Source organism: Mustela putorius, unplaced genomic scaffold, assembly GCF_011764305.1.
Source record: "Mustela putorius furo isolate JIRA1106 unplaced genomic scaffold, ASM1176430v1.1 tig00003834_pilon_pilon_pilon, whole genome shotgun sequence".
Taxonomy (NCBI): Eukaryota; Metazoa; Chordata; class Mammalia; order Carnivora; family Mustelidae; genus Mustela; species Mustela putorius.
The window spans coordinates 115,216,990-115,241,014 of NW_025421987.1; the positions used below are offsets into that span (position 1 = coordinate 115,216,990).

At 42.0% G+C, this 24,025-nt stretch overlaps 1 protein-coding gene across 8 annotated transcripts in view; it reads left to right on the forward strand.

Annotated features, from left to right (window-relative positions):
* Positions 1–24,025, forward strand: part of KAT2B (lysine acetyltransferase 2B) — a 102,437-nt gene that overhangs the window by 44,040 nt on the left and 34,372 nt on the right. For all 8 annotated transcript variants that reach the window (XR_006609248.1, XM_045088960.1, XM_045088957.1 and 5 more), the window contains exons 3-7: positions 4,182–4,327; positions 8,260–8,352; positions 9,936–10,117; positions 17,630–17,821; positions 23,671–23,777. Coding sequence is in view for 7 of the 8 variants with exons in the window: in XM_045088960.1 (XP_044944895.1) it covers positions 4,182–4,327; positions 8,260–8,352; positions 9,936–10,117; positions 17,630–17,821; positions 23,671–23,777 (720 nt within the window). In the remaining variant the exon portion in view is untranslated. The remainder of the gene's footprint in view (positions 1–4,181; positions 4,328–8,259; positions 8,353–9,935; positions 10,118–17,629; positions 17,822–23,670; positions 23,778–24,025) is intronic.

Sequence of the window (24,025 nt, forward strand, 5' to 3'; positions counted from 1 at the left end):
TCCCTGCTGAGCAGGGACCAGAACACAGGACTCTGGGATCAGGATCTGAGCCAAAGGCAGACTCTTAAACTTAACTGACTGAGCCACGCAGCCACCCTGAATTGATGTTATATTGTGAAGTGATTGCTTTCATGGCTTATCACTGAAAAGCAATTAAACATTACAAGGCAAAAATAGTCTTGGGTAAAATTATTTCTGTAAATAACTGACATAAAAATTTTGACCTAGTTGTCTCCAGAATGAGGCTTATGTCCCAAAGGCTTCACACTGACCTCAAGGAAAATTTTGTAGACTTTAAAAAAAAAAAAAGGATGACCCATGCAAACACTCTACCTAGAAAGAAGTCTAATTTGGGGCCTCTTTTAGAAAATGTTGAAGTCACATATTGGATAGCCAAATAGAAAGGAATAGATTTGCATTTTATTTTTTCACATGCACACACAAATATATATTTGTAGTTTTCCCATGATATGTTACTTAGGTTCTGAGAGACATTTTAGTCAGTTACTCTATTTCTGTTTGGTAATGTAACAATATAGTGTTGGTGTTTTCACATTTAGATGTATGTACTAGATTTATTCCTCAATATCTAAGGCAGACAGATCACCAAATTTCCTTTCTTTCCTCTTATCATTTAAAAATGCATGTAGAGGGGCCTCTTGGTGGCTTAGTTGGTTAAGTGTCTGCCTTCGGCTCAGTTCATGATCCCAGAGTTCAGGAATGGAGCCCCATGTTGGGCTCCCTACTCAGTGGGGAGCCTGCTTCTCCCTCTCCCTCTCTGCCTGTTGCTCTGCCTACTTGTGCACTCTCTCTCTCTTTCACAAATAAAGAAATAAAATCTTTAAATAAAATGCATATAGTTATGAGCACATGATGCCCATCACCAATATCCCATGACCTTGGGCCCATCACTCTGCCTTTCCATTTTTATGCACAAAGAAGGGAATGAAAAGGGGGTGGCTTCTACCCCCCTGATTCTGAGTTCTTTAACTTGGCTTCTTTGTGGACATTTACAAGTCCCAACCTCTTAGTATCCAAATTAAGTATCCTAATTAAGTATCCTTAATCCTCTTGACTCTGAAAATGGTTTTGATCAGGTATTTTATTTTTTTATTATTTTTTAAATTTCTTATTTATTTATTTGACACAGAGAGAGAGAGAGAGAGAGAGAGCAAGAGCAAGTAGGAGGAGAGGCAGGCTCCCTGCTGAGCAGAGAGCCCAGTGTGGGGGCTTGATCCCAGATCCTGAGATCATGACCTGAGCTGAAGGCAGAGGCTTAACCCCCTGAGCCACCCAGGCATCCTTGATTGGGTATTTTAGTTTTTACTCCCTCAAAAGCAGATTCCAAGACAAGGATTTGAATATAAGAAGTTTATTGGTGGTGGGGGGAGGCACCTGGGTGGCTCAGTGGGTTAAAGTCTCTGCCTTCAGCTCAGGTCATGATCCCAGGGTGCTGGGATTGAGTCCCGCATCAGGCTCTCTGCTCAGCAGGGAGCCTGCCTCCCCCCAACTCTCTCTCTCTCTGCCTGCCTCTCTGCCTATTTGTGATTTCTCCATCAAATAAATAAATAAAAATAAAAATAAGTTTATTTGGCATGAAGCTAAGGGAGTAGAAAAGTGAAATGAGGCAGAAAAAGTGGCCAATAAAGGGTGAATTATTGAGCCAGCTCCCACCTGGGGCGGCTGCTACTTAGTTTTGTTGGGGGGGGGGTGGATTTAGGAGCCAGTTATTCAAACTGGGGAATGAGGGATCTGGGTTTTTTTGTTTTTTGTTTTTTGTTTTTAAAGATTTTATTTATTTATTTCACAGAGATCACAAATAGGCAGAGAGGGAGTCAGAGAGAGAGAGAGAGAGAGAAAGGAAAAAGCAGGCTCCCTGAATTGCAGAGAGCCTGATGCGGGGCTCAATCCCAGGACCCTGACACCATGACCCGAGCTGAAGGCAGAGGCTTAACCCACTGTGTCCCCAGGCACACCTGGGTTTTTTATTTGTAGGCTAATGTCTTAGTTTTGGGTTGAAGGCTGCTCTTAAGGGGCAGGTAGGTGGCAGAGCAGATTACAATGGTAGGAAAAGCCCTTAGGTAGAGAAATGGAGTTGCTGGTAGTTGGATGCTTTAGGTATGCCCTGAAGTGGTAAGGGAAGGAGATGAAGGCAGGGTACCAGCAACATTCTCTGTCCCAGTCTCCTGATTGAGCTTTAGGGCTTCTTATTTTTTTTTTTTTTTCAAGATTATTTATTTGAGAGAGAGAGAGAGAGAGATAAAGTTTGTGTGCATGAGCTGGAGGGAGGGGCAGAGAGTGAGGACAAGTAGACCCCCCACTGAGTGTGGATCCTGATGCAGGGCTCGATCGCAGGACCCCAGAATCATGCCCTGAGCCAACATCAAGAGCCTGACACTCAACCGACTGAGCTCCCTGTTTGCCCTGAGCTTCGTGGCTTAATGACAGGAGCACGGTGGTTTCTGGAGTACACTGACCCCTGCCTGATACTTCACAGGTATTCTTTAGTATTCTTTAGTTATATTTCCTTTTAAGAAGGCAGGGGAAAGTGCTCGCTCTCCTCCATAGTTTAGCCTTTAAAAAGGATCTCAAACCCTTCTGTATGTAAGTATTTCTAAGCCAACACACCAAGGGCTCTACCCAAGTGGTTTCCCCTCAGAGTGCGGGAGCCCGTTATGTGACAAGCATAGTAATAAATGCTGGGTGTGCAGAGGTGAGAGGCATGATCCTGACCGAGGAGTTCCTGGGCCAGGGGCTGGTTATTGAGTGGCTGACCTAAAGAACCTTTCCAAGTGATAAAGGACTTCAAGTGAATCACCTAATCAACAAAAAGTGTGCTTTGGGATTCGGGTCAAACGTTCCTCCCTTTCAGACCCTGGCTCCATCTTGTTGGCTGAGTGACATTAGATGAAACAGCCTCAGTTTCCTCACTTGCTAGATGGGATTGCTGATACCTGCTTGTGGGATTGTTAGAGGATTCAGTGCACTAACCTTGATAAATAGACCAGGTTTGGGTAGAAGAGAGGACAGGACATGGAGAGAACGTTGATGGCTAGGTCACTTACTATATATATATAAGAACTAAGGTAAGAAAAATGGGTTTGGGGGCTTGATCACAGAAGGCACTGAAGGCACTGAATCTCAAGCTCAAACAGACCTTGGGACATGGCTGCAAGGGCAGTGAGGTTTCATCGCATCTCAGAAAGGCTGAGGGAAAGGGCCATCATTTCAGTCTTCACACTAATAGGATATTCTTGGCTCACTGAGCTATTCATGGGCATGGTAGAGACCAACCATATTCTTATGTGGAAACATAGCAACTCAACTCTGTCAAAAAGCAGAAACGGGCACCTGGGTGGCTCAGTCGTTAAGCGTTTGCCTTTGACTCAGGTCATCCCCAGGGTCCTGGGATCGAGTTCCTCATTGGGTTCCCTGTTCTGCAGGGAGCCTGCTTCTCCCTCTCCCATTACCCCTACTTGCGTTCCCTCTCTCACTGTGTCTGTGTCAAATAAATAAATGAAATCTTTTTTTTTAAAAAGGCAAAAACAGACCCATAAATACAGAGAACAAACTGATGGTTGCCAGAGGGGAGGGTTGGGTGCATGGGCAAAATGGGTGAAGGGGATAAGGGGAAGTAGAGGCTTCTAGTTACTGAAGTCATAAGTCACGGGGTGGGGGGTGGAGGATGAAAAGGATAACCCAATGAGTAGAGCCAGTGACACTGTGAGAACAGTGTGTGGTGACGACAGCCGTGTCGGTGGTGAGCTCAGGAGAGTGTAGACTGGTTGAATCACTGTGTTGTGTGCTGGAAATTCATGTAATGTTGTGTGTCGGCCATACTTCCATTAAAAAAAAGAGCTTAACACTATGAGGACCACCACGTGGTGCCAACAAGGTCTGGATCTTAAACTGTACATTACTGGAATACATTAGCTGCTGGCCCATTTTTGGTCTTGAAGGGGGAAGCTGAGGCTTAGCAAGGTGACAGTCTTTTAATGGTAAGTCGACTTTGTGAGAAGACCTAGATGTACAGAGGTTCAGAAATTCCCTCTGTTGACAATGCCATTTGATGGATGGATGTCCTGGAAGGTTTTGAGAGAGCCCTTTTCTGTTTTAAAATTGAGAACGTTTGCAGTTTCCAACTCACGTGTCACACATGTTCCTTTGGTCTTTGTCTTCAGCTGCTCATGTTTCCCACCTGGAAAATGTGTCCGAGGAAGAAATGAACAGACTCCTGGGAATAGTGTTGGATGTGGAATATCTCTTTACCTGTGTCCACAAGGAAGAAGATGCAGATACCAAACAAGTTTATTTCTATCTATTTAAGGTGAGGTTTTTTACCACTTTAAAAAGGCGTTTTTTCTTTCTCTCATTGTTGAGATGTGCTCAGTTTCTGCACACCAGGTCGTGGGTGGGAAGGCCCTCAGCTCATGATACGTTTGCCCTCAGGGTTTGTGGAAGCATGCGATTCTTCATGAGGGATTCTCTAAAATGACCCACCACCTGTTGGATTCATCACTCTTCTTGAGAGCCTTCTTATTTGTATGCAGACTTGAATATCTTGATTTGCTTATGCGTGTAGATTTCTTTCCATCCACTCATCCGTTCGTCCATCTGAGTATGTGTTTGGCATACCTGCCCTGTGCTCCGTGCATGGCACTCATGTAGGCATGAGGGATAGATCAGTGGGCAAAGTCCTTGCCCTCAAGGAGTTGACTTTTCAGTAGAAGAGGCAGACAATCAACCAGTAAATAATATATTTGCAGGTGGTGATAAGTGCTGTGAAGAGAAACAAAGTAGGGTAAGTGGAATCAGAATGGCAGGGATGGTGGTGGTGGGGGGGACACAACCATGAGGAAGGGTAGTTAAGGAAGGCCTCTCTGAGGAGACCACAGATGAGCAGGAACCTGAGCTCTGGGGACAGGAGCTGTTGCTGAAAAGGGCTGGGAGAAGAGCTTTCCAGGCGGCAGAAGCAATGCCATCTGGTGATGGTGTGATGTGGGAAGAGCAAGGAGGCCAGTGTGGTGGAGCCCGGTGACCAAGGGGAGGGTGGGAGGAGATATGGTTGGAGGGTGGCCCCAGGGCCTTGACTCCCATGCTTCACAGAGAGGAAGCAGGAATTTCCAAATTTGGGCATCTCCCTACTGTCCTGTGTCTTGTTGACCCCAGTCACTGGTCACCAGTTACTGCTCCCACTTCCCCACTCCCCATAGCTGCTGCTTCCTGCTCTGTCTGAGCTCCCCTTGGGTCACATCCATCCCCTTTCTGCAGACATATGCCTCCCCATCTTCTGACTGCAGTCAGGATGGACAGGGGTAGGAGAGAAGTGGGTGGTGGGAGCAGAAAGATGAACTTCAGGGGCCAAAAATACATTCTTAAAGGGAGCAGACAGAAGAAATAATTAAAAAACAGAAACCTTGCTTTTGAGGGCACTGTTGATTATGTTGTATTGTGTTATAGTTAAAAGGTTCTTTAAGAAAACAAAACAAAACAAAATGCTCCACTCAGAGCTTATAGCCAGGAAGGGTTTGCCTCTTTAGTGAGCACCGTGCTTCATTTTACATGACAAGGATAGAAAATTTTTCCATTGAGTTCCTCTTTTGCTTTAACTGCTAGGAATCTCAGTGCAATTTTTGTGCTCAATTCCTGTAGCTTTTTTTTTTAAGATCTGAATTTACTTGCTACATAATTTTCCCTTCTCCCAATTTATTAACTTTTGTGGTTTTTTTTTTCCATTGTTTTTTGGGGGTGGTGTTACTTATGGGAATTTGGGGATAGATAGGAGACAGGTGTGGAAGTGAGAATTGTATTTTTAAACTTTGGGGTCACGTTTGGGGATACTGGTTTTACAAAGATAAATGGGAGGTTGGAGGGAAGAGAAAGGGGGTTGGGGGGAGAGAATGCACCACTGAGTTCCTCACCACCATTAGCAGGCACTGGTCTACTCCAGGTGACAAGTTGTTGACATGGCTATGAGTCCTGAGTCATCCAGATTGAACCCTGGCAGGTTCATGCTGTTTAGAGCTTCTTTGGAAAAAGATGTTAGTTGAAGAAAAACAACGTCTGCATGACTGCAGTGATTATTTTTCTTGGAACTGAGTGGCCTGGCAGCCCCATAGCCCTGCTGGAAATGAAGGTGGTGTCAAGGTTTCCATCCTGCCGGCCTCCTCAGGATTTTGGTTATAACTAACCAAATAGGCCAGGCAGCACTGCTCTGCTTTGAAGTCCGTTTTTCTCTCTCTCTCCTCTCTTCCCACCTCCCTCATTTTAACAGCACAAATGTATTTACTCATGGGAACAAAATCTAAAATATTCAGCATTCTCCCCCACCATACCCCTCCCCCCGAGTCATTCTTTGGGTCAATAAGTAATAAATCCTGCATTCCTTAGCTTTTGAAAGGCAGTTCCTGTGTCTCTTATGTCTCAGTAATTAAATTAGAATTAAATGTATTATTCTTTTAGTAACATTTAAAAAACTTCAGGCTTAGATGTTGAAAATAAACCCAATGAAAAGCTGCTTCCTAAACTCAGTGTTTTCCTCAACCCTGTAACTGTGGCATCAGAGTTCGACTTTCTGGGTTTCAGTCTTGGCTCCATCACGTGTGAAAGGTGACTTTGGGCGAGACATTCTCCCGCAGTTTCCTTATTGGTAAAATACAGTGATAGCACCTACATCTGAAGGTTGTTAAGGGTATTAAATGAGATACAACATAAAGTGTGTCTAGGGAACCTAAGGGTGCAAATGCTTGCCGCTGGTATTAAATTTCTTTTCTGTGGCCACTTAGTCCAGCTCAATCCTTTTGTAGATGAAGAAACCAACATTCAGCATCTCCCCAACCCATTAGTTTATCTCCAAATTGAAACCCCCAGGGGACCAAGTTTTCAAATGGTCTTATTTTAACTGGGCAAAGAAAGTAGGCAGGCAGAATGATCTGTATTTGAATTTGATGATCTATCCATATCCTTAGAAACATATTAGTGACTTATCATTACTACATGTTTATTTTTTATGAAAATGGGCACAATACATTGAATGGATCAACAGATGCCTCACACTAATTATGCATATGGTGCCCCAGAAGGAATTGAGGCCCTTGTAAGACATGTCTCAGGGGGACACATGGGGGCCTTGAAACTTTGTCCATTTCTGTTAACTCCTGGGAGCATGATTGCCACGTCTTGTTTCTGTTGAAAAGGCAGTAAGTGGAGAAAGGAGAGAAAGATACAACTTAAATAAATGCATGGTCATGCCATACCTGGCCCGCATGTAAAGGTCACAGAATTTTTAAGCAAAGGTTGAAGGTAAAGGATTTCAGTATTAAGTTTATTTTCAAAGTAGGTCTTGATTAGTGACTCTTGAGTTGTTGTTTTTTTTTTTTTCGTCTTGGATATATGTTCTTTGAGAGCTTCAAATTCCAGTGGCAAGGATTAAGAGCAGTGTTTTGTTTTGTGGGCATTGAGATGCCAGAACACTTGGCTTGTATTCTGTGCATGGAGAGGAAATGAAAAGAGACTGCAGCAGTGAAAGTTGCCAGTTGAGAATTCCTGCAGAATTCCTTCCCGAAAGGCCGGGGCCCTAGACTATGCATAGGATGCACAGCTGGTACAAACAGCCCTCCCCCCTGGTCTCACTTGCACAGAATGGCTCCCTGCCTTCCTGGGGTTTAAATATGAGCCTTCTTCAGGGAGCCTGGGTTGTGTAGTTGATTGTGTCTGACTCTTGGTTTCCGCTCTGGTCATGATCTCAGGGTCTTGAGATCAAGCCCTGCATGGGTGTGGAGCCTGCTGAAGAAGGTTTCCCTTTCTCTGTCCCTCCTCCCATGTGTTCTCTCTTTAAATAAATAAAAGCATCTAAAAAACTGACCAACCAACCCTCCAGAGCATGAGCACAGCCTGCAGGCGCCTAGCTGGGCCTGGGCAGAGTGTGTGTGCATACCGGGCCTCTGGGTCAGTGGGAATCAGGAAATGGTGGGGAGAAGGGAAAGGGACTAGGATAGAGAGCCTGGTGCTACTGGCGGAGCTCTAGGCTGTGCAGAACATGGAAGGGGTTCCGTTTCTCATAACTCTGGTCGGGGGTATGAAGGCAAATTTGGGTTACCTGGTAGTCACCCACTTTTATTGACTTAAGGATTTATTTACATGTAGATAAGATAATTAGAATATGGTGACTTCCCTTCAGAGGCTGTGTTTTTGTGTGTGTGAGAGAGAGAGAGAGAGAGAGACATTGATTTTTTTTTTCTTAATGATTTTTTTTTGCAGCTCTTGAGAAAGTCTATTTTACAAAGAGGAAAACCTGTGGTTGAAGGCTCTTTGGAGAAGAAACCCCCATTTGAAAAACCTAGTATTGAACAGGTAACATTTTAGTGGGGGTACACCCTTATTTTTATTGCTCTAAGGCTGAACAAACCGACTCTTCCATCTCTCCCTGTGTCTTTCTTCCGTCCTCTAGAGCCAGCTTAGAGATGCTCACTGAGTGTGTAGAAGTTGTCTTGGACCCTTTGCAACAGGAGTGGATACATAATTTAATAAATGAGCTAGCTGTTGTCTTTTACGGTTGCTGTATATTTAGAATTCACTGAGTTTGGGGAAGAAAAGAATTAAGCAGAACATGTAGGTCGTAGGAACACATGGAATGTGCTTTTTCTTGGTGTTGATGTTTTAAAATTAAGTCTTGGTCCTTTTGTTTGGGACTGTCTGAAAAAGCCTATTGAGGTGAGGGAATTTAGGAACATTGTCAAAAACATTGTAAGTCAAGCAAAAAAACATAAAAAAGAAATGAGGTTTTGCAGCCAGAAATTGACTTCCTGTTACATTATGATTCCTGGAAAGAAACCGGTTTATTTGGGGAATCTGTTGACATGTATAGACGTTTTCTGTGAAGTATTGTATCTTTCCTCAGAGTCACTTTTTAGCCTGCCATTCTTGGCTAAAGAAATCTCAGATACTCTTGACTGAATTTCTTGATGAAAATGATTACAGAAGATAGGACATCGGGGTGTCTACAAATACAAATAAATGTATTTTTATCAGTCAGTTTTCAGTAGAAGAAATTTTACTTTTGTCTCCAAACTCTATTCAGTAAGAATTGATTTGAAATTAGATTAGTCGGAAGTGTTCTACGGAAACATTGAATTAATCTGCAAATTCTTTTAGAAGCTCATGATTTTGAATAAGATTTTTTTTTTTCTTGGTAATCTTGCTGAAACCAAAAGAGTGATAGTAAGCAGTTTAAATTGTCATGCTTTAGGGCGCCTGGGTGGCTCAGTGGGTTAAAGCCTCTGCCTTCGGCCCAGGTCATGGTCCTAGGGTCCTAGGGTCCTGGGATCGAGCCCCGCATCGGGCTCTCTGCTCAGCGGGGAGCCTGCTTCCCCTCCTCTTTCTCTGCCTGCCTCTCTGCCTACCTGTGATCTGTCTGTCAAACAAATAAATAAAATATTAAAAAAAAAAAATAAATTGTCATGCTTTAGTTCAGTGGAAGTCATGCTAGCAGCTTTCTGATTAAAATTTTGGTAATGTAAAAGTGTCATGTGTATCCAAGAACTTCATATACATGATGGACATATAGGACATATACATGATGTCCTATATGGATAGTGCAGCAAGAATTATTCTGCAAAATAATCCTGTTTTATTGTTTAATAGGTTTTGACCTTTTCAGTCTGTGATTCTGATTTTCTCTTTAATGCTTGAGGATTGCAGCGGGCATAGAATAGCAACCCACAGCTTCTCTGTCTTGTCACTTTTCATCCACTGTGATCTGTGGCATGATTCCCTCTGGGCATTCCTGTTTTCTAATAAGGAAAAGGAAGAGATTTTTGTGAATAGAGAAATGTCTGTTCTCTAGCTAATAGCCACCAATGGCACTGACTGTGTGGGTGTTCAGAATTAGTATGATTGCATAGCTGTATGAATAAATTGCCTTCCCTCCTTTTCAGGGTGTGAATAACTTTGTACAGTACAAATTTAGTCACCTGCCATCCAAAGAAAGGCAAACAATTGTTGAGTTGGCAAAAATGTTCCTAAACCGCATCAACTATTGGCATCTGGAGGCACCATCTCAACGAAGACTGCGATCTCCCAATGATGATATTTCTGGATACAAAGAGAACTACACAAGGTAATTTGACGACAAGTTCTTTTCTTTTGGCTTCTTAGAACCCATTGCAGACGTAAAATTACTACTTGTCCCTACAAGCAGAGGGTTGCCCAGTTATTGTGGTAACTCCATCAATTCAGAGAGAATGTTTATATAATTTAGCTTCTTATTAATACCATGATATTTTGAGGCGTGAGGGATCCAAACCAGCTAGCCCTATACTATCCAGTTTGATAGTTGATAGCTACATATGGCTACGGAGCACTTGAAATGTGGCTCGTGTGAACTGAGATTTCGAAACATATACAAACAAACAAAAAAAAAGAATAAAATATTTCATTAGTAGTTCTTTTTATATTGACTCCATGTTCAAGTGATAATATTTTGGATGTATTCAGTTAAGTTATGTTAAATTAATTTCATTTGTTTCTTTTTACCTTGTCAGTGTGACTACTGGAATATTTAAAATGACTTGTGTTGCTTGCTTTATATTTCTGTTGAACATCACTGATCTAGGTAACCATACTGTGACTCTTTAATGATTATACAGAAACTTTCACTCATTTAAAAAACCAAAAAAAATGACCACAGATATAATAGCATTAAAAAAATTTTATAAAGAAGGAAAGGTCACGCTAGTCCCAGCACCATGATGAAACCGGTATCATTAAACATGTTGTCTTCCAGTCTTTGCCCTCTAACTATTTTATATTATTTAGAATGAAAAAAAAAAAATCTATAGAATTTGCATCCTGTTTTTCCCCGTACTTAACAGCATATCAAACATGTTATTGGTCACATTATGGTCAGTTGAGTTGATGTACTGTAATTTGCCCAACTCTTTCCCTGTTGGTGGACATCAGGCTGTGCAAATATTCCTGGATTGCATGTTTTTTTCCCTTAACATAGGAATTTGTTTTTACTGTTTTTGAATTGCAGAATAATTGAACTGACTTTAAAAATCTTAAACATGGGCCACACAAAGTAAGATGACCTACATTTATTTTCATTTAAGTAGGAGAATGACTTGATTCCCATTTTATAACTTTCCCCCTTTTGTGCTTTATTTATTTAAGTAATCTCTACACCCACCATGGGGCTTGAACTCACGACCTAGAGATCAAGAGTTGCATGCTCTTGCGACTGAACCAGCCAGGTGCCCCCACCCCCTTTTATATTTTATAGGCACATCAGGCTTGCTTCAGGAGGTATTCCTGACTTAAAGTAGGCAATTTTTTTATAACCTGAGGAGCACTTGTACCCAGGTTATTATTTTCTTTTTAAGATTTATTTATTTATTTGAGAAAGAGAGAGAGTGTGCGTGAGCAGGAGGAGGAACAGAGGGAGAGACTCTTGAAGAGGACTCCCTGCTATGGATGGAGCCTGAGTGGGGACTTGATCTCAGGAGACGCTGAGGTCATGGCCTGAGCTGAAACCAAGAGTTGGACATTTAACTGACTGAGCCACCCAGGCATCCGTCCAGGTTATTTTCTCTAACAGTAGGAATGAGTGCAGTTTAAGATGAGTTTTCTAGTCGCCTGGGTGGCTCAGTGGGTTGGGCCTCTGCCTTCGGCTCAGGTCATGATCTCACTGTCCTGGGATCGAGTCCCACATCAGGCTCTTTGCTCAGCAGGGACTCTGCCTCCCCCCTCTCTCTCTCTGCCTGCCTCTCTGTCTACTTATGATCTCTCTCTCTCTCTGTCAAATAAATAAAATCTTAAAAAAATTTTTTTTAAAAAGATGAGTTTTCCTCTTTGATTATTGACCCAATATTCATGAGTAATATCCCCTTTCCTCTCCCCCTTTCTTTTACAAGATATGTAATTTGAGTTATAAAGTATTTCCATACTAATGGACTTTTATAGGAATTACAGATTTATCAGTTTTTAAAAATTACCTATTTCTATACTTTCATTTCAGAATTTTTTATGAAATAATATAGTTCTTATATTATTGTAAATGTCATTTATAATAAGGGCTAAGATAATCTATCAAAAATATAGGGATGTTGGGTGCCTGGGTGGCTCAGTGGGGTAAGCCGCTGCCTTTGGCTCAGGTCATGATCTCAGGGTCCTGGGATCGAGTCCCGCATCGGGCTCTCTGCTCAGCAGGGAGCCTTCTTCCTCCTCTCTCTCTCTCTCTCTGCCTGCCTCTCTGCCTACTTGTGATCTCTCTCTGTCAAATAAATTAAAAAAAAAAAAAAAAAATATATATATATATATAGGGACGCCTGGCCAGCTCAGTCAATCGAACGTGCAAGTCTTGATCTTGGGTTCATGAGTTCGAGATCCACGTTGGGTGTAGGGATTACTTGAAAAATCTCTGTGTGTCTGTCTTTTAAACCCATCTGTGAACAATTAGCTAAGCTGAATATTTGCTAAAGCCAGACCTCTGAAGGTATTTACCACTCTTAACAGAGGAAAAATTGTTTCATCGAGAAGGAGAATTAAATGTAAAGCAGCATGGGAGGTTTTACTGTATTTTAGAAAACAGTAAAAATATGTACTGTGTAGCATTTGGGAATTACCAAGAAATGGGTGGCACTTGCAAATACTTAAGGAGTAGTAAAATTAGAAATGGAACGTTGAAATGAACAGTGGGTTTGAATCATAGCTCCATCCCTCCCTCGTTCTGTATGATTTAGACCAGTCACTTCACCTCCTTAACCTTCAGTGTCTTCGTCTGTCCGAGTCTCATGAATACCCTGAGTGTTCTGTGTAGCGTCTGGCACACAGGACGGGTGGTGGGAAGATGCTAGTCATTGTTTTCCTCCCACACTTGTTCTGTAAAACTCAGTTGCTGCCAGCGTGGGACTCTTAAGCTAGAGTGTGTACAACTGAAGGAGAGTATCATTATTTGACTATGAACTTTAGAAACTAAAATAACAGGGAATAGAAAGACAACAGCAGATTCCTTTCTAGCCCAGCCTCTTGAGCCACGGGCCGAGGGCTGAAGGAAGAGTGGAGTCCAGCCACGGTGAAGAGAATCTGCTGAGAGACTGGAATGAGTACACCCCGATGAGTTCCAAAACCTGCTGATTTCTAGGTAGAATGGAGACGAGAGCCTCTGTTAATAATAAATAAGGAAATGAAGGTAGACGACGCTCATCTCCCCCGCTTGCCCGCGATCACGCCACACTGATGAAGAAAGGGAAGTACAGAGAAGCAACCTGTGAAAATTATGAGAAGCAGTAATTGTTTCAGAGGAAAACCTCACTGTCATGAGCCCTTAGGATGTTAGTCAACCACACACCACTACAGCATGGTGTCTCACCGATACTCATCTTCTCAAAAATGGGTAATATTACAGGCTGCAGGCACCACCAGGTTTTATCTTGATGTGTAAATGAACCTCAGGACCTGTAATGCTGGTTCAGCATATAATTTACAGCAGTTGTAGCGGTTAGAACAAAGGAGCTGAACGCTTCTGGAGCTTGTACGTCAGCAAGGAAATGGGGGGAAATCGGATTCTCTGTGGAAGAGACCAGACTCAGAGAATGATTATTGCATAGCTACCCTGTGAAGGTTTTCCAATAAAAAATTAAGTCCAGATTGAACAGTAGAATTACTTAAATGACTTAATCCTCTCTGTTCTGAGTGAAGGAAAAATACGAATATTTTGCATACTGAAAATATCTGATATTGTCATGCTAACTATAGGTAATGATAATAAATAATGGAAGTATATATCCCCGGAAATCACTGTGGATTTAGAAAAAGATCTGGACAAATGTTTTGAAGTTTCCTGAATTTTGAGATGGTACATTAATACAATTCCATGAAGAAATAACCTGAAACTAAAGTGTCCGAAGATGGTGACTTTTTTTTTTTTTTTTTTAAGATTTTGCTTATTCATTTGACACAGAGACAGCAAAAGAGGGAATACAAGAAAGGGGAGTGGGAGAGGGAGAAGCAGGCTCCCCACTGAGCAGGGAGTGGGATGCGGGGCTTGATCCAGGACCCTGGGATCATGACCTGAGCCTTAAGGCAGATGATTAACGACTGAGCCACCTAGGCACCCCTGAAGATTGTGACTTTTTCAAATACATCTGACCAGCAGAATCTGCTACTAGAAGTGGTGAATAATTAGTTTTAGACTTTGAATTGTGCAGACCTTCTGAAAGGTGTGACGGTCACCCCTATACTGGGGAGTTGTTTTGTAAGAATACAGTGCAAGTTGGATATAACTAAGTTGATTTTGGTGGAACAGTTGTATGTAACCATTGTTGCATGACTAAGCATTCATCATTAGGCGTATAAGTCTAGGACAGTACACAGCAGGAACATGGAAAGAACAGTGGGCTAGGGGGTAAGAGACCCCCAAGCCTTGAGTTGGGGTGAACTAGGACAGGTCACTTAATTCCTATATACCTTGGTATTTTCATTCCAGCAAGTAGGATGACATGGTTTGTGCTCAAGTTCTCCAGGTCTGTTCACATTTAAAGTTTTTTTTTTTTTTTTTTAAGATTTTTATTTATTTGACAGGCAGAGATTACAAGTAGGCAGGGAAACAGGCAGAGAGAGAGGGGGAGGCAGGCTCCCTGCTGAGCAGAGAGCCTGATGAGGGGCTCGATCCCAGGACCCTGAAATCATGACCTGAGCTGAAGGCAGAGGCTTAACCCACTGAGCCACTCAGGCACCCCCTGTTAACTTTTTAAAGAAAACAAGGTGGTTGGAAATCATCATGATGCTGTCAAAACTCTGAGAGAGTTATTTGCTGCATACATATGCCATTTTTATTAGTCATACATACATGAATGAACTATCCTTTCACAGGTTTTTAGAAGACCTGAAACCAGTCATTTAGGTAAAATCTTTTCCTATGGTCCAGTGTTTGGAGGAGTGTGTGTGCAGAGACGAGGCATACGAGTTCCCATTTCTTCTTTCTGTCCCACCCCGCTTGAGGACCGTGTCATTTATTTAAAGTAGCACTCAGACACCACCCGTTGACTCAGTCTGTCTTAACCATCCCATGCACCTTAACAGATTGACCAAATGAAATTAACCTTGGAAGTCAAAACAAAGCTGAAAAGTATCAACTATGGTCTGTAAAATGGTTTTCAGAGGAAATGAATGGAAGTCTATTACTTGAAACATTTTACTAGACAGTAACAATCTGTGTTGCCTTCCCTTACCCTGGGAAGATTGCATGGCCTGTTAAGCACTTCTTTATAGCACTTCATGATTTTTATGGTAATATTTATAACCTACCACTGCTATAGCAGAAATAACATCAGTTTTAAATAGACTCTTGGACATCTGTGACCCCTCCACAGATGGAAATGCTCTGTAGACTCAAAATCAGCACCTGCCATAGACCCATAGTGTGAGCCACAAATGTAATTTATAATTTTCTAGTGGTTACATTTTGAAAAGTAAATAGGCACAGGGCATTAATTTCAGTAATGTGTTATTTTACCCAAGATATAAATACTATTGCACTGTGTGATCAATGTGAAAAATTATTAATGATGCATTTTTACCTTCTTTTGTGTGGTCTTTAAAATCCAAAGTGTATTTTATCCTTATGGCACATCTCAGTTCATTCCCTCAGTTTTAAATAGTCAAAGCTAAATGGAGTCCTACCAGAGCAGTAAAGTTACGTTTCATGGAGAAGTATTTCACACTGTTCCCATTTAAAAGTAAATTTTAAATTGATTAAATGCCATTAAAAATTGAGCTCCTCAGTTGCCCTAACCACATTTCAGGTGCTCAGTAGTTACATGTGGCTGGTGGCCTTTTTTATCTGCACAGATCACAGAACACTCCCAGCAGCAAAGATGGCTGTTTCAGACAGTACTGGTCTAAATCCTGAGAATCTTTAATCTTCCAGTACAGAAAATTGGACACATTTTTAACATTATAGTCTTGAGATGGCCCAAGTCTCATGAAACTGAGTTTCTGATTATTAAAATTTGTAACTTTAACGTTTGTCATTTCATAATTAGTCACTCGGGAGCTGGCCTCCCTTCAGCCCCGGATATCTTATAACCTCATTAAATGGCCACAGACTAACATCCAGCTGAGGCTGGCCTTGAAGGTGATACAGTTCTGTTCGAAGCACAAAGTAAATGTTCTCGCTAGCTGTCCGCTACCAGGATCACTGTTCCTTTGACAAGATACAGTGACACTTAAGATGTCCAATTGGTAATCATAAAATTACATTTGGGTATAAATTGTTACGACAGAAAAGCTGAGAGAAGTATAGAAATAGTAGCAGGATTTTAAGGTTAATTTTGTATTTAGGCAGGTAAACTTGAACTAATGAAAATTGTCTTTTCGGGAGAGGAACTACCACCACTGCCGTCATACGCACAGGGAAACTATGAAGTGATACAGAGTAAGATAAAGAAAGCAATAAGCATGAGTTAGTGACTGTTATGCCACTCTTTATTAAGGGTCTGAAAGTTCGTCAGGAGCTTCCCATTTGCAGTTTGGGCCCCTCTGAGCCCTCTCTCCCACTGTAAAGATTAGAAAGGCACACAGAGAGCAGAGGTGTTCATTTTTAGAAAGCAGTCCTGTCCTGGAAAAGTATGTTTGGCTCTGCTACCAAGGAGTAAGGATCTTCTGAGGTTCTGAGCCTTGATCTGGTGCCACCCTCTGACCCCCACTCTACAGTGATAGGACTGGGTCCTGGGAATTTGAGACCTTGCATCCGGGCCGACCATAAAGAAAGAGGGCTGATTTTGAATAAACTTTCATTCTCCAGCTCCTCTTGGCTGAGGGAGCTTTCTGCGTTGTGTGCCCTACATAGCCAGCGTACCCCAGGACTGTGGTCAGATCTCAAGAAAGCCTCTGGTTTCCCTCTGGGCCTGGGCACTCGTCCAGCTTTCTGTAATGCTGAAGTGCATTTTTAGGTTGGAGACTGAGTCATTGAAAATGTACCTAAGCGACAGATGGTGAAGCTTATTACTTCCTGCGTTTTGACTGAGTTTTGAATAGTCTTGAAGATCTTTATCTTCCCACCAAAGCTTAGGGGTATGTGAGTGCTGTGTAGGCATTTTAAATTTTACTCAGAGAACGAGTTGGTGGATTTCTGAGTCTTTCACAAACGGGACTTACTCAGCTTCCCCTTTAATTTCTTCTTTTATTTAAGCTACGATTTGTGTACCAGAAACTTGAATTACAGTGTGTACTCTCCATACAGTATCTCCTGGCATGGGTGTACCAACCCAACAAAGTAGGTATTATTGCTGTCCCCTTTTTACAGATAAGGACCTAGAGACTTAAGAACATAATTACAGTTTCCAGGTCATGGCAAAGCAGGGGTTTGACCCCAGGACTGTCTGACCACAGGACTCACTGCGTGATGCTGCAGTATGGGATGGTTTTCCTAGAGCTGGACCCCAGTGCTTGTATACAGGCGAGCTCCTCTAATTTCCAAGGCTCCTTAGCTGGCAGGGATACTACTGCTTATCACTGAGATCTAGTTTCTTCTGCTGTGGTTACTGGTGGGAGAGTCACCATCATTGGACATGTCAGAGGACCTGGGCGTTTAAGGGATATTGATGGTGCTTGTCTCCTCTTATCACAGGTGGCTGTGTTATTGCAACGTGCCCCAGTTCTGTGACAGTCTACCTCGGTATGAAACCACCCAGGTGTTTGGGAGAACACTGCTGCGCTCAGTCTTCACAGTCATGAGACGACAACTCCTGGAACAAGCGAGACAGGAGAAAGACAAACTGCCACTTGAAAAACGAACTCTAATCCTCACCCATTTCCCAAAGTAAGAGAGCACCCTTGCTGGTCTTTGATCCTGGAGCTTGTGACTGATAAACATACACCGAAGCCTGTATCAGTAAGGAGATCAGGAATGCCAGCAAAGTCATCCCAGGGAAGAGGAAGAAGGGACCCTCTCCTTCTCAGCTCCCCTTGTGGGTCTTTTTTGGTATTGCACAGCGAGTGTATCCGTTGTTGGCGTGAATTGGTATTGCTTGCAGACATGGTTCCCTTGGCCCCAGCTCATCCCACCTGGATCCTTGTCTCTGGGTCTCGCAATGGGGTAGAGCTTTGTTTGGTGTATTTAGCTGCCGGTACGCTAGAGGAGGATGGGGCGAGTGTTCGGAGCAGTTTCCATCTACTTGGCAGGACAACTCAAGTGGATCTTTTTTCCCATCCCACATCTCCAACGCTTTCAAAGCCTGGTGAATCACTCCTACCTCAGCTACAGTTAGCCTGCCCCCTCACTCTTTGTGAACTAGACTCCAAGAGCAGGACTGGACTGGAATAGAGAGGCTCCCTCCGGAATGATCTTCATGTGCCTCTACTCAGTTTTTAGTAGAATGTATGCAACTCTTGTGCACCTTGCTTCTGGTGCCTGCAAGAGCTCTAACAGAGAAATAATCACTTAAATATTTTTCAGATGAAGGAAATGTGTTTAAAGGAATCAGAAGTTTCAGTGCTGGACTCTTGGCCTGGGAAATGCATTTTCAGTGCTAAGAACCAAAAATTTAAACTAAAAGTCTGATTGCTTATGAGGGGCTGAGGATGCAGTTGTCGACTTGTGAGTGAGCCAGTTTATTCCGTGGGTGGCATTCTGCCTAGACCAGCGCTTCTGGTGAAGGAGGCAGAAGATATTATTGGAAAGGGCTTTCTGGGTTCGATAGAGACTTTGTTTTCCACACCATTGAGAACTGCGGGTGTAGAGAAGAGCATTTATTTATTTATTTACTTATTTAAATTTTTTTTTTTTTTTAATTTGTTTGACAGAGAGAGAGATCCCAAGTAGGCAGAAAGGCAGGCAGAGAGAGGAGGAAGCAGGATCCATGCTGAGCAGAGAGCCCAGTGCGGGGCTCGATCCCAGGATCCTGGGATCATGACTTGAGCCGAAGGTAGAGGCTTTAACCCACTGAGCCACCCAGGTGCCCCAATTTATTTATTTATTTTTAAAGATTTTATTTATTTATTTATTTGATGGAGAGATCAGAGGCAGGCAGAGAGTGAGAGGGAAACAGGCTCCACGCTGAGCAGAGAGCCCAGTGTGGGACTTGATCCCAAGACCCTAAGATCATGACCTGAGCCGAAGGCAGAGGCTTTAAGCCACCCAGGCGCCGGGAGAAGAGCATTTACTTTTATTTATTTATTTTTTAAAATTTTATTTATTTATTTGACACAGAGAGATCACAAGTAGGCAGAGAGGCAGGCAGAGAGAGAAGGGAAGCAGGCTCCCTGCTGAGCAGAGATCCTGAGGCGGGGCTGGATCCCAGGACCCTGAGATCATGACCTGAGCTGAAGGCAGAGGCTTAACCCACTGAGCCACCCAGGCACCCCAGAGAAGAACATTTAGAAGAGGAGGTATTACATACTTTAAGCAAGTACTGATGATGCCCTATTTTAGTAGGGAAGCTAGATTTTTATGATTAAGTTACTGTTAATTGGATTACCCGGTTTATTTCTCAGGAAAGATAGCTTTAATTTTTAAGAATAAATTAGGTCCAAAACAACCACAAAAATGTTTTTTTTTGCTAGAAATTAACTGTAAATTCCTTTGCAGTTTAACACAAATCCTAAACTGTGGGTAGAAGATGTCGTGGGTAATTCTGGTGTGATTTAGCTGAACGCCTGATATTTGCACATAAATCCTAGCATCCTGAGTTTCAGTGTTTTCTTCAGGCAACTGGTTCCTGAGACTGAGGCATGGCAGGAATATTTTGGTATTCTCCAGGGAAGAAGGTTCAGAAGTACTGGAGCTGCCATTTGGGTCTTGCCCCTAAGTGGGTTAGAATCTCTTACACATGCTCTCATATCTAGTAGCTGCCTTTTCACTGGTCTGAGCTCCTTTCCTTCAAGATTGAGAGCAATTTTCTTTTCTTTTCTTTCTTTCTTTCTTTTTTAAAAGATTTTATTTATTTATTTGAGAGAAAGAAAGAGAGAGAGAGAGAGCATGATAGGAGAGGGGATCAGAGGGAGAGGCAACTTCCCACTGAGCAGGGAGCCTGATGCGGGCCTCAGTCCCAGGACTCCAGGATCATGACCTGAGCTGAAAGCAGACACTTAACCAGCTGAGCCACCCAGGCACCCGAGAGCAATTTTCTTATTTCTCTATTACATCTGCCACATAAGCAGCATTTTATATTTTTATAGTTGTCATTCTCTGTCTCAGCCAAGGCATAAAGAGGACCCTCCCCCCTGCTCCACCTTTTATGGTATTTAAAGAGAAATTTTAATTACCTTACAAAGTAACAGGGTTTTTTTTTTTCCCCCATAGCAAATTCATTTTGCTTCTTGCTGATATTTGCTAATTATAGTGTGTTATGTTCCTTCATCCCATAGTTCTGGCATGCTTATGCTATCGAGTTAAAAAATCAATGCTGTTTTTTTTTCTCTTCTCTATTACTAATGGTAGGGTAAAACTACCACCCACTTCTCCTTTTAAATCCCTTGTCATTGAATATGACAACATGGAGGCTGATGGGGATTTATACCTCTAGCCTTGGCAGCAAAATAACGCACATGGAAGCTTAAGGTGCTGTTAGAGTCTTCGGTGCCGGCTCAGGGTGAGAGCTGTGCCTGGCTGCACGTCACTCCCCGAGGTGGCTGTGGTTCTCACATGCATTTGCAGGGCTCACATCTTCATCTTCCTTCTCTTCATCTGGGCCCTTTCTTCCTCTTGGCTTTAACTTGTGCCTTTCCTAGGGCACTTGGGTGGCTCATTTGGTTAAGCATTTGCCGCTTGATTTTGGCTCAGGTCAGGATCTCAGGGTGGTGGGATCTAGTCCTGTGTCTCTCAGCAGGGAGTCTGCTTTCCTCGTTCTCCCTCTGCCCATCCCCCACGGTGCACTTGCTCCTGTGCTCTCTTTCTCAACTATATAAATCTTTAAAAAAATCAGTATGTAAATAAACAAAAACAAAACTTGTGCCTTTCCTCCCATCTACCAACTTACAAGATTATTATTAGAAAGGTTCAGTATCTGTATTTTACCCTAAAAGTGATAAATAAATGCGCATGCTGATGAAAATTTGGTTAAGAGAAAACGAAGCAAAAGATGCCCCCCAAAGCCCTACCACTCAGAACTACTTTGTGTTTTTAGAGATTTTTGTTTTACGCCATGGATTGTTCTTTTATTCCACATGCAGTTTTGAATCGTATCTATACACAAAGGAAGCTCTCTCTCATGACATTGCATTAAACTATTTTTTATTATAATAACTGTATTTACGTAGATACAGATATAACACACACACACATACGGATATATAGAATATTTTTCCTAAATTAGTAATGGCATTCATCCTTGGTGAGTCTCTGCAAGGCCTTGTGAAAGAGTGTACTGATCATACAATTACCGATAGAGAAGGAGCCTAGAAAAGGAAAAGAAATTTACTTCTGTGATGAGGGGCCATTGAGGAAATCTTGAGGGCTGTGTAAAAGAGGAAGGGGAGAAAAGGCCTCAAGCACTTTTTCTCCTCAGCAAGATCACAATGTGATCTCAGTAAGGCTCTTAACCTCCTACTGCTGTCAGTCTTTCTGTGATTGGTAAGAAACATACCAAAATGTTTTAACATGTAGCATAATGGTGGCTTGGTTGGAAGTAGAAGTGATTCATGCAGTTTCTATAAACCATGAATTAAACTATCGTGTACGGGTAGGTACTCATTCAAATGGTCCCTTGTTCTTGAATCTGAGATTTAATCTGAGCAGCAAGTAAGAAGACCCCTCGGACCTTTTCCCTATCTATTTTCACTTCAACAAACAAACATCTCCCACCCCTGAAATCATTTAAAATCATGCAGGCATTGATAGGTGAGAAGAATTGTGGTACTTTTAGTGATAGGGATAATGATGATGATGTTTCTGATCCTTGATCAGTTGTCCAAAACCTTGATACTGGTGTTTCAGAATTCAAGATTTAAAATATTTTGTAGAGGTAATATGACACTTATTTTATATTTCTCAGTTCTAGGGATAGGGACAGTCCCCCTAAATCATATCTATTCATAATCGTAAAAACTATAAATAGTTTTATGTATGTTCAGATCAGATTGTTATGAAATGGGTCATGGAAGATCTTTTTAAAAGAGCTTTTGGGGTTCAGAATTTTAGATACAGGATAGTGGACTCATCATATTCAACCTTTATTGCATCATTGCAGCGTGAACTTCATGAGGGCAGGATGTTCACTCTGTCCTCACAGCACCTAACACAGTGCCTGGCACAAGGTAGACGTCCAGCCAGTATCTGTTGAATGGATGAATGGAACACTTACATGGGGGTCAGACACCATTTTATGTTGAACATTAGCTTATTTCTCACTGTGACCCTTTGCAGGAATTACTATTGATATTTCTGTTTTATGGAAGTAGAATCTGAGAAAGAGGAAAGCTAAGAATTTCTTTCAGGGATCACAGAAATTGAGTGGTGAGCTCAGCCAGTGGATTCTAGAGCCCAGGCTCTTAGCCATTTTTTTTTTTTTTTTTAATTCCTCCACTAGAATGTATGTGCCTTAAAAAGAGGCTTGTAGAAGGGTATTCCAGTACCAGACATGTAGATTTGTATTGGTATTTTAATCATAATTCTTTAATTTTTGTGTACATAAGTCTAAGGTACTTCATCAAAATTTAATTATCTAGGCCTGTTCTTATGGACTACTTTTCAGTAAGCCCAGGTAGAGCTTGGCTATCTATATTTCTAACAAGATCTCCAGGTGATTTCTGTGGGTCCCCAAACTTTCAGATCCATTTGGTTTATAACTTGACAAAAAGTATAACATAGTAATCATCCACAGTCTAATCCTAGCCCTGTAATGTACTAATTGTAGAACTTTGTGCCAGTGATTTAATATCTGTGCTTTAAGTTTTTTTCTTCTGTAAAATGGCTATAATAATGGATTCTGTGTCATAGGTTTTTTAAGAAGATTACCTGAATTAATAATACATCAACCACTTAGAACAGTGTTTGTAAGAGTTATATACGTGTGTGATAATAAAAATAAAATATGTGGCTCTTTGGTTTGATGTGAGGATTTGATAAGTTCATAGACGAGTATATAGGCACATGGCAAGCACTTGATAACTATTAGCTTTTGGGATAGACAATGACAGTGGTAATGACAGCTACATAGGTGGTGAAAATTTTTTTTTTTAGATTTATTTATTTATTTATCAGAGATCACAAGTAGGTAGAGAGGCAGGCAGAGAGAGAGGAGGAAGCAGGCTCCCCGCTGAGCAGAGAGCCAGATGCGGGCTCAATCCCAAGACCCTGAGATCATGACCTGAGTGTGCCAAAGGTAGAGGCTTTAACCCACTGAGCCACCCAGGTGTCCCAGATGATGGAAATCTTGCTCTGAGGTTGAGGAGTACTCAGTGCACTGCATTCCTACTGATAGAACACTGTGCAGTCTATCATGTCAAACCATGCAGAATCAGAAGAGAATAAATTTGTAGAAATGTATTTTTAAAATTTGAATATCCTGGAGCCGCCCACAGATCATCATTCGAGTCATCATTCATGAGCGTCTTTCTGAGTTGAAAGTGAGATGCTGATGTTGGGATGCTTGCCATAGATGGTTAGGGCTTTTCTCCCTCTGGTAGTGCATTAGTTTTTTTCTTACTGTTGCTTTTACTCTTGGTGCCTAGGTTCCTGTCCATGTTAGAAGAAGAAGTTTATAGTCAAAACTCTCCTATCTGGGATCAGGATTTTCTCTCAGCCTCTTCCAGAACCAGCCAGCTAGGAATCCAAACAGGTAAATTTCTTTTTGCATAAATTCGAGAACAATTGGGAAGTGTTAGTCACAGCTCACTCTGCATTTATTTGTGTTTTTTGTCAAAACACTGAAGAACAGAGCCAGCAAAAAAGGAACACTCTGGCAAATCTTGTATCTGCATCTCTGTTAATGAGGAGCGCAGGTGCAAATCAGTTAAAATAAACTCCTCCTTGTACCTTAGTGGGTTTGCTTAACTTGCACATTATAATTTTATAAGAGGTGTAAAA